General features: G+C 47.8%; 1 protein-coding gene and 1 non-coding gene across 2 annotated transcripts in view; both read right to left on the reverse strand.

Moving 5' to 3' along the window:
* Fam110d (family with sequence similarity 110 member D) overlaps positions 1-544 on the reverse strand; it is a 1525-nt gene extending 981 nt beyond the window's left edge. The window contains exon 1 of the mRNA XM_015484872.2: positions 9-544. Coding sequence (XP_015340358.1) covers positions 9-475 — 467 coding nt within the window. The 5' untranslated portion in view covers positions 476-544. The remainder of the gene's footprint in view (positions 1-8) is intronic.
* Positions 545-10352: 9808 nt separating this feature from the next.
* On the reverse strand, positions 10353-10459 carry LOC125610447. Its single transcript, XR_007340466.1, has one exon. It is a non-coding gene; the product is annotated as a U6 spliceosomal RNA (small nuclear RNA).
* Positions 10460-17801: the final 7342 nt, after the last annotated feature.

Genomic DNA, 17801 nt, shown 5'->3' on the forward strand with positions numbered 1-17801 from the left:
CTGGAGCGCGCGCTGGTGGAGGTGCTGGGAGCCGATCGCTTCTCCCCGCAGAGCTGGGGCGCCGACGCCAGCCCCCTGGGGCTGCGGGTCGCTCGGTGGGACCCGGGCTGCTCGGGGCAGCGTCCCGGGGGATGCCCAGAAAGAGGCGCCGCACCAGCCCTTGGCCCTTGGCGTTCTCTTTGTTCACCGAAGCCTTGCAGTCCCGCTTCTGGCGGTAGAAGATGAGGGAGTCCGGCCTTGGCTGCCGCCTGCCACTGCCCCGACGGGCCGGTCCAGGCGTCCTGGGCGATGCAGCGGACCCTAGCTCATTGCAGGGGTGCGGGGTGAGCGGTCCTGCGGCTCCACGCAAGGCTGGCTCCTGTCGCCGCACTATCACCTGGTGTGTCTTGACGTACTTGGCTTTGTCGGCCTCCAGCCTCTCCACTGCGCTGGGGGTCCGTCCCCTGGATGGGGTGGAGGGAGAGGCCAGGAGCATCGTGGCAGAACTGGGCAGCACAGTGCCCCATAAGCCGCTGGATGTACACAGTCAGAGGAGCCAAGAGCAGTTAGCTGGGGCTTCCTGGGAGCAGCAAGGAGAGAAAAATGGTCAGGAAGAGGATGGGAGATGTTCCTGTCCGCCTTCTGGCACTCCTGGGCATAGGATCAGCTAGCCACCCTTCCCCCACCCAAGTCAAGTGGGTCCATGTCCAGGGAGCAGAGGCTCAGGCTATCTCCTCTTCCTGTCCTCAGAAATATTTGATGGGGACTCTCTGGCCACCCAAAAATATATGCCTCTTTCAGAGTGCCCCAGTGTGGCCACAGGGCCATGCACTCAAACTCAGCAGACAGGACACTTGGAAAAGGAAGTGGGGCTGGTCCCTGCCCAATTCCCGAAAGTGGCCTTAACCGGAAAAAATACCTCTCCCAATCGGCAACTTTAAGCCCAAGACAAGGAGGCTCCGCAGCCACAGGCCAGCTCCAGCAGGGTCCACCCTTCCCGCCCCCAAGCACCGAGGTCAGGGATATAACCACAGGGTAGGAGCCTCCAGTAATTGCAGCCAACTGCCCTGCCCAGGCCCAGCAGGGCTATCCAGGAAGGAGAGGGAGGTGGTCCCCAGGTCATGTCAGCCAGCTACTGCCAGCCACTGTGTGCCCCTGCCAAGGGGATTCCTGAAAACCAAACTGTAAACATCCCCTTGTCCAACCCCAGCATTTCCATTTTATTGGCCAGAAAACTGGCCTAGAGAGGAGGGGGATTGCTCCAGTTCGAGAGTTAGGGGCCTGGACTGGAACCCAGGTCTCTCGCCTTACTGTCCAGAACTGGTTCAGATAGGATCCCTCACCTATTAGAATTTCCCTTTGGGATTCAGCTCTGGTTCCTGCTACTATCAAATCAAATCATTTCCATTAGAGATGAGCCCTTTGTCTTACTAAAAAGTTCCTTCCACTAATTCTTCCTAATAACCTACACTCACAGAAATCTGCACTCCGGGTCCCTGCCCCCTTCTCACCCTGCGACCTCTGACCCTGCTCTTTCTCCTCCACCTCCCTCGTGCTGGGGAGGGGGATGAGGAGCGATTGTAAATCAAAAGCTGACAGTTTCCTTGGCAGTTAACAGAATGGGCCACCCACATGGCTCAGCACACCCCACCTCTGTCCTGCTACTCCCCCATCCCACATTCAGCTGAGAGGGACCCATTAGTGCTGGACACTGAGGGGACCTTGGATCTGGAGGCCACAAAGGAACAGACTAGCCAGAGATGGGGCTCGTCTGGCAGCGAGGCTATGCTGGCAGTGTCCCCCACCTTCTCCCAAGGACTGTGCTGGGCAGCAGGTCTGATTCCAAGGTCCCAGGAAGGCACTATGCTTGCCTGACCTTGTGGGTTCCCTGTGTCCCCTCCTCTTCCCAGCCCTGAGTAGGGAAGCTATAAAAAGCCCCTAAACACAAGGACCAAAATAGTCTATGTCTGGTGCCTCTTCCCTGGCTTTGATGGCTGGCCACAAACGAGCCAACCCTAGAAGCCTGATGTCTGTCCTTGTCCTGTCCATTCCTTTGCCTACCTCTCCTCATCCTAGAATTAGGGGTCCCAACTCAACTGGAGGCTTTACTCTGGACGTGGGCCAGCTTCCAGGCTCAGCGGCCAGGTGCCAGCCTCCCTGCCCTCTGCCCGTGGTGTGCGCCCACCCCAGCCCTGGGCCCAGGATGCACTCACCTCTGCGTGGGGAGGCTGAATTGCCAGGGTCCCTGAGCAGTTCCAGACTGAGGGCAGGAGGGACAGCAGGGACTAGAAGTAACTTTGGTGGCAGCCAAACCTCACTCTCCACAGGAAAAGCCGAGAGAGCCTCCACCTCCCCAGATTAACCCTTTCTGACCCAGAGCCTGGCCTCAGTTAACTCCTTCCTGATCACAGCCTCGGTGCTGAAGGGACCAGTGAACCAAGTCCAGCTCCTTTGTTTTATGGATGGGAAGACAGACCCTGCTGGGGTAAATGGTTGACCATGGAGGAAGTGTGAACTTGGGATTCTGCCAGGACCCCAAACAAGATCTCCTGATCCCCAGGCTCCCTCCAGAGGCCTGGAGTGAGGGTGCAACTCATGTGGGCCCCTCAGCTGGGCCTCAGCAGTGGCTCTCATTGAAGGGAAGCAGAACAGGGTTCAATTTTTCCCTTTGTGTCAGGCTTAGGCTTTTTCTTGATTGGGTGTTGGTGGTGGCAAGTCTGCTTTCCTCAGGGCTGAGTCCAGGAATCTGCAGCTAAGGGTGGGGGCAGTAGTGCTGCAGATGTGCAGGGCTGGGGAGTGGAGTGTCCCAGCAAGATTTGGCATGAGTGTCACCCAGGGAAGGCTTCTGGGCCAACCCTCTGTCCTTTGGCTTCCATTCTCCTCTTGTCCCACTTGGGGACTCCTAGGGTTGAGACAGTCTCTTCTCTGATGCCTCTTATCTCAAGAAGTTCTAACTACATGGGAGCTCCTTCTCCCCAGCAGGTAGACTCTCCAGCACCCAGAGTTGTAACACCAGTGAGGTCCTGCCCACCTCTAGCTCCCCTCCCTCTCTTCTTGAATTTTTTTTTTTTGAGGGTTGCTAGGGAGCAAATCCTGGGGTGTTTTAACTCTGAGCTACATCCCCAGCCCTTTTTATTTTTTATTTTGAGACAGGGCCTCGCTAAGTTGTGGAGGCTGACCTCAAATTTGCCATCCTCCTGCCTCAGCCTCCAGAGTATTGACTGGCTCTTCCAGCACTTCTTTCTATCTATCTCTATCTATCTATCTATCTATCTATCTATCTATCTATCTATTGTGGTACTGGGAATTGAATCCAGGGGTGCTCTGCACTGCCGCAATCTGGATGGGCACAAATAACCGGGAGGTCACAAGCCACTTGTAGGTTCAAAACAGGAACTACTTTATTGCGAGAACCCCACTGGAACTTAATGGGAACTCAACGGGAACTCCTCGATAGCGGGCACCCGAGGTAGCAGGAGCCGCCTTATTGCCAGACAGCAGAGGTTTATATACACAACTGAATACACAGCTTTTTTCAATTTAGCATCATCCAGTTACAGCAATCAGTCATTATCTTAATAATTATACACAGCTAAACTTAATTATCATCATCTTAATGGCTCACTGGCGTTACTTCTCAACCACTCCTTCTGGCAAAATGCCAGGCGCCATCTTGACTTGGTTGTCGCTCTCAACACTGCACAGAACTAAATTCCCAGTCTTATTTATTTATTTAGAGATAGGGTCCCACTAAATTGCCCAGGCTGATCTCAAAATTGAGATCCTCAGCCAGGCGTGGTGGTGCATGCCTGAAATCCCAGTGGCTCCTGAGGCTGAGGCAGGAGAATTATGGGTTCAAAGTCAGTCTCAGCAATTTAGCAAGGCACTTAGCAACTCAGCAAGACCCTGTCTCTAAATAAAATATAAAAAAGGGGCTGGGGATATGGCTCAGTGGTTAAGCACCCCTGGGTTAAATCCTCAATACCAAAACAAAAAACAAACAAACAAACAAAACATTGAGAACCTCCTCCCTCAGCTTCCAGAGTTGCAGGAATTAAAACTGCACCTGGCTGTGCAGGACATTTCTGTATTGTGTTGTTAACTTTGTGCAGTAGGTTTTATTATTTCTCTCATTTACAGCTTAAGAGACTGAAACTTGGAGAGATCAAATAACTTACCCAAGCTCACACACCAAGGAGTAGTAGCTAACTTTTACTAGGAGATTAGTTCATGCTGGGAGGCCTTCTAAAGACTTTTCACACAATGATTAAAATATTTAATCCTCCAAATAATTCAGTGAAGTGGCTTTTTCATACCGGCAGCCCCTGGTATGGGCGTGAAGGGGTTAAGCCCTGGGAGGCTGGGCAGGACCCAGCTGGGATGCTGTCAATGGCAGGAAACCTGGCCTGCCAGGGGAGGACGGGCGGGTGTCTGACAAGGCAACCCCCATCCCTTTGGTCTTAAAGGAGCATCCGGGTTGGGTGGAAAGGCAGGAGGTGGGGGCTCACTGCTCTGTTCTGGGGATCAGGATGGATGCTAGACTTCAGAAAGAGGGAATGGGGGGGGGCGCACTACAGGTGCTGCCCAGACAGAGTGACTCCCTCCGTGAGTTAGAAGTGGCAGGCCACCCTCAGGAGTGCTGTCAGAGAGGAGAGATGACAGTCCTGCTCTGGGAGCCCCCCAGGCCGAGGGCAGTGACACCACTCTGCCCTTGGGAGCCCCCAGAGCTGGGTGAGGGGGGTTCCAGAATCTTGCTCTCAGCACCTGTCCCAAAAAGCCAGTGGATTAGTCCTGAGGGACAAGCAGACCCCAGGCCACACAGGCAGAGCAGGGACCTGGGGGAGAGATCAAATGGAAGGGGCCTTCTGGGGGAGGTGCTCTGAAAGTGTCATTGGGGGGGCAGAGAGGAGGGACAGGTTGAGAGTCTGTCTGGCCTGTCTGTCTCTCAGCAGCCACACTTGCTGTGAGCAGGGTCATTTCTCTCTCTGGTCATGGGTCCCCAGGGAGATCCCTTAAAGTGGCTCCTTCCAGCCCTAGAGCTGGGACTAGGAGGTGGGGGGGGTGAGGGGGAGGCCATGTCTGGGGGATGTTTCCTTCCTATTTCCGACCTCATTCCCGGCACCTTTGTGGGTTGGGAATGGGCCAGAATCAGTCAGCTCCTTTTAGGAGGGAGGAGGATGGAGGAGCAGAATGATGAGAAAGGTCCGGAAGGCCCTCAGACCCCACACTCACATTGTCACAGAGGGATACGTGTCCCCTCCGTCACCAGCCAGACATAGCTCCCAGGCCACAGCCACTCACACCTCAGTCCTGCCCTTGATTCTAATCCTGGCCTCCCACTCACCTACTGTGTGGCCTCTAGCTGGAGTTTAACCTCTCTGGGTGTCCTTTCATGTCAAATGGGATCGGGACTTTGCTCTGGGGTGGTAAGCGGATGCCAAGCAGTGGGGGACTGAGAGAGCACCCTGCACCTGGAAATGTCCGTGGACCTGACCCTCTTTGGCCCTCCCAACACCTTCCTGGCATCTCTGGCCTGGATCTTTTTTTCCCCAGCTCACAGCTTGACTCTCAGCTGCTAGCAACAAATCACTAGGGCTACCTACGAGGCGCTGGGGTCAGCAGCTGGGTCAGACGTGACTGCCCTCAGGAGCTCAGCAGCTCAGCAGCCTCCTGAGGGAGGGGTCACAATTGAGGGGCGATGGGGCTGGAGACAGATGAACAAAGCGGATGACCCAGGGAGGGAATTGGTTCTGCCAGGGGCGGGTGGAAGCTTCAAAGAGGAGGGGATCTGGGCTGGGCCTGGAGGGGATTTCTGAGGAGGTTGGGGGTGGGGGGTCTGGGAGGGTCGCTGGAGGAGAGGACAGCTGGAGCCAGGGTCTCAGCATGGGCACAAGCTAGGGGGGGGGGGTTGCATAGGGGTGGGGAAGGTTCCAGAGGACGTAGAGAGAAGCTGAGGTCCACAGAAGGGAGAGGCCGCAAGAGAGGCCCCTTGCTGGGCTGGCCTCCTTTAGACCCACGGAGATTAGACAGCCGCTCGGCTCTAATTCAGGCTTTCCGTTTTGGGAAAGAATCTCAGCCACAACAATAGCCTGGCTCCAGCGCCAGTCCCCTCCAAGGGGCGTGGCTCTGAGCAAAGCCAGGCCTCCGGCACCTACCGCTGGGACTCACGGGAATGAATAGAGGGACAGCAGGAGAAGATGCCATTTAACTTTTGCTTGTGACCACCCCCGTGTTGCTAGTGAACACTGTGCTTTCAAAGAGCTCATCACCTGGTGTTAGGACGACAAAACCCAAATCAACCACATTTACGGTTTCTAGGTGCTAGTCACCCTGTTAAGTGCTTACACTCAGTACTCCCATCACTTCTTACAAAACCTTTGTGAAATGGATGCTGTTATTATTCCTTTTTTTTTTCCCCCTGTGCACTGAGGATCAAACCCAGGACCATTCGCATGCTAAGTTAACATTGTACTGAAACCAGAGATCAGACTAGTTTCCCTGCTTCGACAATTTTATTCTGGGTTCTTGTTTCGCAAAATTTGAAGAATAAAATCTGCAGATAATCATGGAAGGGGAGAGTACATGCAGTAGGCAGTAGGTATTACTACTACTATCATCATCATCATCATCATCATCTTGGTACCAGGATTGAACTGAGGAGCACTCAACTACTGAGCCACATCCCCAGCCCTATTTTATTTTTTATTTAGAGACAGGGTCTCACTGAGTTGCTTAGCGCCTCCCTAAATTGCTGAGGCTGGCTTTGAACGCGCTCCTCCTGTCTCAAGCCTCTCAAACTGCTGGGATTACAGGTGTGCGACATGGCGCCCGGCTCTGTAGATTTTGTTTGAAGGAGAAAAGAGAGAATCCTGCCGTGGGGGAGGGGGCCTGGTAGCAGAAAAACCCATTTGGTGTGTCAGCTTAGGAGTTTATGGAGTACAATTCTGGGTAAAGTTTGGAGCAAAATACTGTTGTTTTCAGTAACAAGATCTTTTTATTTTGGGAAATGTCTTGCTACATTGCTGAGGCTGGCCTTGAACTTTCGATCCTCCTGCCTCAGCCTCTTCAATCACTGGGATTACAGGTGTGTGCCACAATGATGGACCCACCTGTCTTAGATCACAATTTTCACCATCTTATAAAGCAAAACTTGAAGAACTGGCCTCATGCTTCGTCCACATCATGCTTAGCCTTCATTTACAAATCTACAAGTAAAAGACATTGTTTAATAGTGCAGAGTGTCCCTCAGTCCTCCTTTGCCACTATTGAAAACACCATACTACAGGTTGGAACAAAAAGTGAAGCAAGAAAGGTACCCGTAGCACTGCCAGGAAAGCTTCTTCCTCTGCAGGAATCTACACCTTTACCTGTGTCTGCTGGGGAGGAAGGATTTGATGGCTCTTAATTCGACTTTTCTCTTAACTAAGCGCCTTCACCCCAGTCTTCCTCACACTCCAAGAGGTGTCATCTCCCACATTAGCAGCAGCACATTCAGATGCAGAGTGGTTTGTTTCCAGGACACTGGAAAAGAGAGTGGAGAAGTGTTTGTTTCCTTGGGTGGAAAGGTGATGGCTGTGAGAACAGAAGTTGAGAGTCCCAGCTGAAGCAGTGCAGTGTCAAGCACTGGGTCCCAAATGACAGATGCCCCTGGGATTTCCCACCCTGCCCTCCAATTTCCCCCACCCTCCCCGACCCCATGCTGGGGACAGAACCCAGGACTTTGCACATGCTAGGCAAGAGCTTCACTGCTGAGCCACACCCCCAGTCTTGGGATCCTCAATAAATTATTTTGGGGGTCCTATTCATATATGAGCCTATTTATTTATTTTTGGTACCATGGATTGAACTCAGGGGCACTCAACCACTGAGTCACATCCCCAGCCCTGTTTATATATATATTTTTGAAATGGTGTCTTGCTAAATTGCTTAGAGCCTCTCAAATTGGCTGAGGCTGCCTTCGAACTCACAATCCTCCTGCTTTAGCTTCCTGAGTTGCTGGGATTACAGATGTGCAACAGGCCAGATGAGGCCCTTTCAAGGGTGAGGCCCCTCTAGGGAGGTGTTGGATCACATTGACCATGCCCAGCCATGGGAATTTATTCATTTATACCTGAAGAGGGTAATTTCCAGAAAAGGTGAAGGTTGAGAGCTGGATAGACACCCCAAAGTGTCTGTCACATTAAAGTGCACATTAAAACCACCTAATACTCTAATACTCTACAGTGTATAACCAATACCTTACTATAAGGGGCCGGTGGGCAGCTCAGTGGTACAGCACACAAGGCCCTGGGTTCAGTCCCCAGCCCCATAAATAGATAAATAATTTACCCCTGGATTATAATTCTCACTTTCTCCATTGTCATTGTCAACTTCTCCGCCCTTCCTAGCCCTGAGCACACACGTGTGGGTTTAGCCATTCAGCAATTATTCACCTTTCCTCTGGTTTTCTTGCTCTGATCTTGGTCACCTTTTTTCTGCTGTCAGTCCCTGAATGGGGTAACCTGGCTCAGGGTGGGTGCTTGACCTAGGCTAGTGTCCAAAACCTTAGCGCATTTCTCTTGCTGCTATTGCCTTTAAGGATTGGCCATATAATTCCGTTACTCAATTTTTGTTAATAAGATTTTTTTTTTTGTACTAGGGTTTGAACCAGGGGTGCTTTACCACTGAGCTAAGTTCCCAGCCCTTTTTTATTTTTTGTTTTGAGGCAGGGTCTCACTTTACTAAGTTGGTTAAGGCCTCACTAAATTGCTGGCTTTGAACTTGTGATCCTCCTGCCTCAGTCTGTAATCTGCTGGGATTTCAGGCATGTGCCACTGGGTCTGGCTGGCCAATGCGACTTTTGCTGAGAATGCTGAGACACTGCAGGGCCAGCAGCTAGGAATACCAGGCTGTGGGGGTAGAGCCCACCCAAGGATAGGGGCGACCTAGAAGGAAAAGCACTGGGTATTGGAGAGAGTGAAAAGCAATCTTGAGCTGGGGTGGTGGCTTAGTGGTAGAACATTTGCCTAGCATACGTGAGGCCCTGGGTCTGATCCCCAGCACTACATTAAAAAAATAATAAAATAAAATAAACAAAATAAAGATATAGTGTCCATCTATAATTTAAAAATATTTAAAAAAAGAAAACCAATCTTGACCATTTGCATCTCTGCACCAAGGTCAGGTATGAAGCAAAGTGGTCCTTACAGTTGAACAAGTCATTTTCTCTCTCTCCTTCCTTTATTTTGCAGTGCTGGGGACCAAACCCAGGGCCTTGTCCTGTGCCCTGCAAATGCTCTTCCCTGGGCTACACCCTAGCCTGCCCACCCAGCACATTCTTTTGCCCTAGTCCTGTTGGGTTGATTTTGAGTTGCTTACAATCAAAACCAACCTGACGGAAACATCATTGTTTCCCAAACTAGGATTATCTCACCTCCTTCAGGGTGCCCATGACATGGAACATGGGCAGCCTCAGTGGTCTCACCATCTAACCCACCTCCACAGTAAGCTCTCTGCTGTCCAACTACCTCCAGGTTTATTATAAAGTTGGCCTGGAAGAGCAGGAGATATTCCTTTAAGAAGGCAAGAAACCAAAGTTTCCTGTGGCATTAACTCCCTCCTGGTCTAAAGCAAGTCACTTTCTCTGTGGAGCCTCAGCTCTGTGGTCTGATAAAAAGAAGGAAGTAGATGAGACCAGTGGTTCCAAATGTTCTTCCTTGGGTGGATTCCAGCTGGCCACAGAACATTTACCTGGGAAGCTGGTTGGCAGCCAGATGCTAGCGCCTGCCTTGAAGAACCTGCTTTCACAGATCTGGGGTGGAGTCCTGGAGGAAGGAAGGTACAGGGGGCCAGGCTGGATTCACTGGCATCAGTGCCCTTATTAGAGGTTCTAGTTTGTTTTTTTTTCCCCAGTGCTGGGGATTGGATCCAGGGCCTCACATGCTACACAAGTGCTCTATCACTGAACTATAACCCCAGCCCTAGAGGTTCTGGATGTAATGTACTAGGTTTTTAAAATTTCTTTAAGTTGGGCTGGGTTTTGTGGCTCAGTGGTAGAGCACTTGCCTGGCATGTGTGAGGCTCTGCGTTCGATCCTCAGTACCACATGTAAATAAACAAATAAAATAAAGGTATTGTGTTCATCTACAACCACAAAAAAAAATTTTTTTTAATTATTTAAGTTAAGTGAAGGGAGATACCTGTTGACTTTTCCTCCTACCTGATGTGCGTACTAGTGGCATATTCACTCACAACATGTCATGTGTAACTCTTCTCTGTTCGAATTACATAGATCGCTTACACAAATTATTTTGTATGAAAGTCACAATTTGGATGCTTTGATTTTATCTTCTTGTAGAGAGCATGCAATTCTTAAATAACCTTCCAAGAATGGCACAAACATGGAATTCTCCACGAACTTGCGTGTCATCCTTGAGCAGGGGCCACACTAATCTTCTCTGTATGGGTCCAATTTTCATATATGTGCTGCCAAAGTGAGCACAGTGCTCAGTACACAGAGCACAATGTCTCTTACAGCTGAAAGTAATTCTGATAGTTCACTTGTTTGCCCGGAACTAGTATTCCACATGATCTATGGCAACGGGGTTGAGACAGCATTTCCCTGGGTAAAATTCTAAGCTCAAGAGGGCCAGGGTTGTAGCTCAGTGGTAGAGTGCTTGCCTAGATGTGTGAGGCACTGGATTTAATTCTCAGCACCACATATAAATAAATAAAATAAAGCTCCATCAACAACTTAAAAAAAAATCCTAAAGTAGAAGAAGAGGAATGTTGGAGAAGATTTATCGTTTGAAACTGCATATACCCTGCCAGGTGCAGTGGGGCACACCTGTAATCCTAGTGACTTGGGAGGTTATAGCAGGAGGATCCCAAGTGTGAGGCCAGCCTCAGCAACTTAGCAAGTATTATGGTTTGGATATGAGGTGTCCCCTAAAAGCTCATGCATGAGGCAATGCTAGACGGCTTGGAGGAGAAATGATTGGGACATAGCTTTAACCTAATCAGTTAATTGGTTCCCTGATGGGATTAACTGGGTGGTAACTGAAGGCAGGTGGGGTGTAACTGGAGGAAGTGATTCATTGGGGGCGTGGCGCCCCTTCTCTCCCCCACCAAGCTGCTTCCCTCTACCACACCTTCCAGTTGCTCAGGCCAGACTTAGGAGGTATCCTTGACACTCTTTCTTCTCAAATTCCACCTAATCCATCATCAACATCCATTGGTTCGGAGCAGAAGACAGCCAGGTTCATATCACCTCTAGTCCACTCCAGCGGGCGGGGCCGCAGCAGATCACCTCTTACCTGGTTCCCTGAGCCAGCCTCTGGTAAGTCGCCCATCCCCCCTGGATCCCTTCTCCACGCAACATCTGCATCAATCCTTTAAAAAACATAAGTCAGCCATGCCACTTCAGGTCGAAACCCTGGAAAAGGTTCCCTATTTCACTCCAGTGAAAGCCAAAGTCCTGGGGGCTGGGGTGGGACTCCGTGGTAGGGCCTGGGTNGGGAGCCTAAGTCCTTAATGGCTTGCAGGCCTTTTGTGACCTGTTAGCTCTGCGACCTCATCACTAACTGCCCTCCCTCTTGCCCATTTTTGTCCAAATGCACTTGGCCTCCTTGTCTTCCCAGCATTGCCAAAACCAAACCAAACCAAACCAAACAAAAAACCTGCCCCTCAGAGACTGGCCTGCCTACTCTATGAGGATTCCAGCCAGCGCCTTTCTGGGGTGATCCTGTCCCTTCACCCTGCTCCACTTTCCCCTGCTGCTTCTTTCTTAGCTTACACAATCTAATGGACCAAATTACCCAATGCCTTTACACTCCTGAAAGTCTTCCCGACTAGAACGGGAGTTCCACCAGGGCCAGGACTTGGTTTTCTTCACCGTGGGTACAAGTGTCTGGAACAGCGCCTGGTATGTCGTGGAGTTTCAAGAATTTTGTCTAATGGATAAATTTTTGAGAGACCCTGGAGAGCCTGTGGAGAGGACAGAGAGGGTCTCTTGAGAGGGTGGTTCTCAAGAACCAGAGGATGTAAGCTTCAGGTTCCAGAAGGCCTTCCCAGATCATCCGATTTCTTTTCTGGCTGGTGACCCATGAGGAAAAGTGTGCTGTGGGGCCTAGGAAGGCCTCTTGTCCTCAGGGAGGCACAGGAAGGCAGAGTCCCCTTTCTATTCTCGTGCTCAGTCTGTGTATGATTCTAGAGCTGTCCTCATCGTCTTGGGACCCTGAGGAGGGCAAGTTTAAGAAGAAAGGTGAGGGGGGCTGGCTGGGGTTGTGGTTCAGTGGTAGAGCAGTTGCCTAGCACGTGTGAGGCCCCGGATCTGATCCTCAGCTACACATAAAAATGAATAAATGAATGAATAAATAAATAAACATATTGTGTAAGAGGAAGAAGAAGAGGAGGAGGAGGAGGAGGAAAGGCGGGGTGGCAGGCAGTCAATCTGACCCTTTACTGGCAATGCTCCATCAAGGACTGACTAAGGACTCATCTGCAGTCAGAGGATTGCCTGCAGCTGTCACCTCTGTCAGGGTCAGCCAGGTCCCACCCTTCCCAGGGCAGAGCACATTCAGAGACTCAGTGCACTGAGGCCAGAAGTGGAACCCTTAATCTCAAAAACATTAGCTGAGTCAAAAACTTTATGTGATGCTTTGTCTTCATAAAAAAGAATGTATGGCCAGGTGTGGTGGCCCAGACCTGTCATCCAAGTGACTAGCAGCCTGAGGCAGGAGAATCACAAGTTCAAGGTCATCCTCAGCAACTTAGGGAGGCCCTAAGCAACTTAGTAAGACTGTGTCTCAAAAAATAAAAAGGGCTGGGATGTGGCTCAGTGGATAAGCACCCCTGGTAAGGGGTATGGTAGGGGGTGGAGGGAGCCGAGAAAAGCATACATACAGGGGTAGACTTGCTGTCCCTCTGCGACATCCTGCAGCATCACTTCCTCTAAACCCACCTCAGGGGCTGAGACACCCCCCACCCACCCTTCCTAGGGCATCTTGGGCATCTCGGGCAACCTGGGGGCTGAAGGAGGTCAGGCCATTCCGACTTCAGGTTCCACACTCAGGCAGACAGTGGTTACAGCAGGCCCCCGGCAGGTTGATGGAGCAAAGTTTTGCCAGCTTGCATGTGTCTCTTTTCAGAGAACCCAGCCTGTGTCTTACCTGCTCCCCAGGGAGATACCCAGAGTCTCTCTAGCAGCTCCTTTGGGATAAGAAGGCCATGACTGTCTAGGTTCATCCACCAGAGGGCAGGCTGCCCCAGCAAGCAGCCTTCCGGCTCCTCTTCACCCTGTCTCTCTCCTGTGCTCCCAGAGCTCTGGCATGGCATGACTTTGCATGCCCTGGGTGCTCTTGTTCCACCTAGTGACTGCTCAGATGGACACTTTACCTTGACATTTGGTGCTTGGTAGTGCCAGCCCACCAGCAGGAGCAGTGATTCCTACATTGTTCCCACACTTTATGAAATGTCTTCGCGTGCATTATTCTATTTGGTTAGTAAAACAACTTGGAAAAATAATTTATTATTATGAACACTTTTTGGAAGAAGCAACTGAGGGAGGCTCACAGAGGTTAAGTGACTGGACCAAAGTAATTCACTGCTGCTGCTGCCGTCATTTATTAAGCACCTGCTGTATGCCAGGGATGTTATTGAGGACAATTTGTTTAAGCCAACAGTAATTAAGACAGTGAAGTACTGTGTTGACATAGGTATAGACAGATGGTTGGAACATGATAGCTTATTAAAATTCGATTTGAAGTTTCTGTGTCCCTTACTTGTACTAACAATTAGTAAGAGGTATGTTAAAATATCAACAATTAGTAAGAGGTGTGTTAAAATATCCCACTATGTCAGATTAATCAATTTCTATCATATATTGAGGTGATGTTATTGGATGTACAACATTTTAGAAATGCTATCTCTCTCTGTGAATTGAGCTTTTATCGTGATATAATGGCCCTCTTTCTCTCAACTGATTTTTTTTAAATGTAGCTGTTGTGTGTGGGGGGGGCGGGGGGCAGGTGTTGGAGGGTCAAACCCAGGGCTTCCTGTGTGCTAAGCAGGTGTTTTTTTCTCTGAGCTACATCCCCAGCTCATCTTTTCTTTCTTTTTCCTTTTTGCCTAGTATTCCTTTTTCCAAATTTATGTGTCTTTTTGTTTTATTGATTAACTAAGGGCCGGGGATGTGGCTCAGTGGTAGTGGCTCTGCCTGACAAGGTCCTGCTTTTGATACCCAGCACCTCAAATAATGATAGTAATAGGGGCTGGGGCTGGGGCTCAGTGGTAGAGCACTGGCCTCCCAAGTGTGAGGCACTGGGTTTGATCCTCAGCACCACATATAAATAAATAAATCTTTTTATCTTTTAAAAATCTTTTTAAAAAGATAATAATTATAATCAACTAATTAACTTATTTATACACTTATTTTGGTACTCATTTTGGGAATTGAACCTAAGAATACTTTACCACTGAGCAACACTCTAGTCCTTTTAAAAAATATTTACTTATGTATGTATGTATGTATGTAGTGGGGATTGAACCCAGGGATGCTTAACTGGGCCGCATCCCCAGCCCTTTTAAATTTTTATTTTGAGACAGAGTCTCACTAAATTGTTTGGAGTCCCACTAAACTGCTGAGACTGTCCTTGAATTTGCAATCCTCCTGCCTCAGCTTTCCTAGCCACTGGGATTACAGGTGTGCACCACCACTCCTGCTCCCTACCATGGTCTTTTTGTTGTTGTTGCTCTTTTCAGTTATACATGAGAGTAGAATGTATTTTGACATATCATACATACATGGAGTATAACTTCCCATTCTTGTGGAGTTACACTGGTTCATATGTTCATGAACCTAGGAAAGTTATGTTGAATTTGTTCTACTGTCTTTTACCATTTCCATCCCCTCTCCCTTCCTCCCCATTCCCTTCCAATCCAGTGAACCCACAGCCCCTCCTCATTGTAAGTCAGCATCTACATATCAAAGCAAATATTCATCTCTTGGATTTTGGGATTGGCTTACTTCACTTAGCATGATAGCCATTTACCTGCAAATTCCATAATTTCATTCTTCTTTATGGCTGAGTAATATTCCGTTGTGTATAAATACCACATTTTCTTTATCCTTTAATCTGTTGAAGGGCACCTAGTTTGGTTCCACATCTTAGCTATTGTAAATTGAGCTGCTAAGGACATTGATGTGGCTGTGTCACTATGGTATGCTGATTTTAAGTCCTTTGGGTATATACCAAGGAGAGGGATAACTGGGTTAAATGGTGGTTCCATTCCAAGTTTCTGAGGAATCTCCACACTGCTTTCCAGAGTGGTTGCACCAATTTGCAGTCCCACCAGCAAGGTTTCTCCTCACATCCTTGCCAATATTTATTGTTACTTGTATTCTTGATGATTGCCCTTCTGAATGAATTGAGATGAAATCTCAATGTAGTTTTAATTTGCATTTCTCTCATTGCTAGTGATGTTGAACATTTATTTTTTCTTTTTTAAAATATTATTTTAGTTGTAGATGGGCACAATACCTTTATTTTATTCATTTTTATTTTTATGTGGTGCCGGGTATTGAACCCAGTGCCTCACGCATGCTAGGCAAGAGCTCTACCACTGAGCCACAACCTGGGTTCTGAACATTTATTTTTTCATAGATTTGTTTACCATTTGTATTTCTTCTTCTGTGAAGTGCCTGTTCAGTTCCTTTGTCCATTTATTGATTTGGGTTATTTGTTTTTTGGTGTTAAGTTTTTTGAGTTCTTTATATATCCTGGAGATTAATGCAGGTGGAAAAGATTTTCTCCCATTCTGTAGGCTCTCTCTTCATGTTCTTGATTGTTTTCTTTACTGTTTTAGTTTGATACTATCCCATTTATTGCTTCTTGATTTTATTTTTTGTTCTCCTTTTCCTATTTAAATCCCTTTAATTTCTTTCTTCTGTCCAGTTGCTTTGGCTAGATTTTCCAGAACTCTGTTGAATAGAAGTAGTGAAAGAGGGCATCCCTGTCTCACTCCAGTTTTTAGAGGGAATGCTTTTAATTTTTCGCATTTAGAATGATGTTGGCCTTGAGTTTAGCATGTATAGCTTTTACAATGTTGAGGTGTGTTCCTATTATCCCTAGTTTTTTTGTGTGGGTTTTGAACATGAATAGATGCTGTATTTTGTCAAATGATTTTTCTGCATCTATTGAAATAATCATGTGATTCTTGTCTTTAAATCTATTGATGTGATTAATTACATTTATTGATTTCCATATGTTGAACCAAACTTGTATCCTTGGGGTAAACCCCACTTGATGTTGGTACACTATTTTTTAATGTTTTTTTTTTAATTAATGTTTTAGTTGTAGTTGGACACAATACTTTTATTTTGTTTATTTATTTTTATGTGGTGCTGAGGATTGAACCCAGGGACCTGCAAGTGCTAGGCAAGCACTCTACTGCTGAGCCACAACCCCAGCCTCAGCCCTTTTATTTTTTATTTTGAGACAGGGTCTCATTAAGTTACTGAGGCTGACCTTGAACTTGTGATCCTCCTGTCTCAATCCCAGTTGCTAGGATTATAGGCATGTGCCACCATGCCCGGCTATCTTCTTATGTTTTAGATCTGTCTTTTATAAACAGAATAGAGCTGAGTTTTATACTTTTGTTTGGTCTGACATCATTTATCTTTGGATAAAAGCCTACCCCTAGAGATTAATATATATTTATTTATTTCTTATATCTTGTAATGTGCATTATATTTGTCAGAATTGTCTCTGCCCCATCCCCTTGTTGGTGCTGGGATGGAATCCAGGGCCTCATGGTACATGGTAGGCTAGTGCTCTACCACTGAACAACACCCCCAGCCCTCTACTGTTTTTTCTTTAACAAACTTTTTGGATTGACTTTTGCCCTCTGTTAGTTTGAAAGTTATAAGTGCTAGGTCTTTTTTTTTTTTCCTTGTGGTGCTGGGGATCAAACCCAGGGAGGGCCTCATGCATGCTAGTACCACTGAGTTATATACCCAGACCCCACATCTGTTTGGTTTTGTTTCAGTACCAGGGATTGAATCCAGGGGCTCTTAACCACTGAGCCACATCACCAGACCTTTATTTTTTATTTTGAGACAGGGTTGTCTAGAGCCTCACTAAATTCTGAGGCGATCCTCCTGCCTCAGCCTCCTGAACTGCTGGGATTATGGGCATGTGTCACCATGCCCAGTCCATGTCTGTTTTTTTTTTTTTTTTTTTTTTAATGGCTACCTCAGCAATTTTGATCTAATTATTAATCTGTCTACTGAATGTTCAATTTCACATTAGTATATTTTTTCATTTTCAGAAATTATACTTGATAATTTTTGAAATTTACTTGCTTCCTTTTATTTCTTTAAGTATATTAATCAAGATTATTTTATATTCCACGTCTGTCAATTCTACCATCTTTTAACTTTGTCTCTGCTATGTCTCAATTTTGTTTGCTTTCTCTCATGGTGTCTTACTTCCTTGTGTGTTTGGTTATGAACTGCTCATATTGCCTGGAAATATCTGTGAATTACTTGAGGCCTGTGGTGAAGCTGAGTTCCTTCAGAGATTATTTGCATTTCTTTTTATTTTGAGGGTTGCGAAGCTCCTGGATGCTAGGCAAGCCCTCTACCCCTTAGCTACACTCCCAGCCCCTAAGACAATTTGCATTTTATTTCTGTCAAACATGTTTGAATACTATCAGCCTAAAGACTTTAAATTCTCTGTGTGAGGATTTTAGGATTAAATCCTAATGTGATCTGATATTTGGATTTCATGAAAGCTGCTAAGGTTATGAATTTCTCCCTCTCTCTCTCTCTCTCATACATACTC

Source organism: Marmota marmota, unplaced genomic scaffold (genome assembly GCF_001458135.2).
Source record: "Marmota marmota marmota unplaced genomic scaffold, marMar, whole genome shotgun sequence".
NCBI classification, from domain to species: Eukaryota; Metazoa; Chordata; class Mammalia; order Rodentia; family Sciuridae; genus Marmota; species Marmota marmota.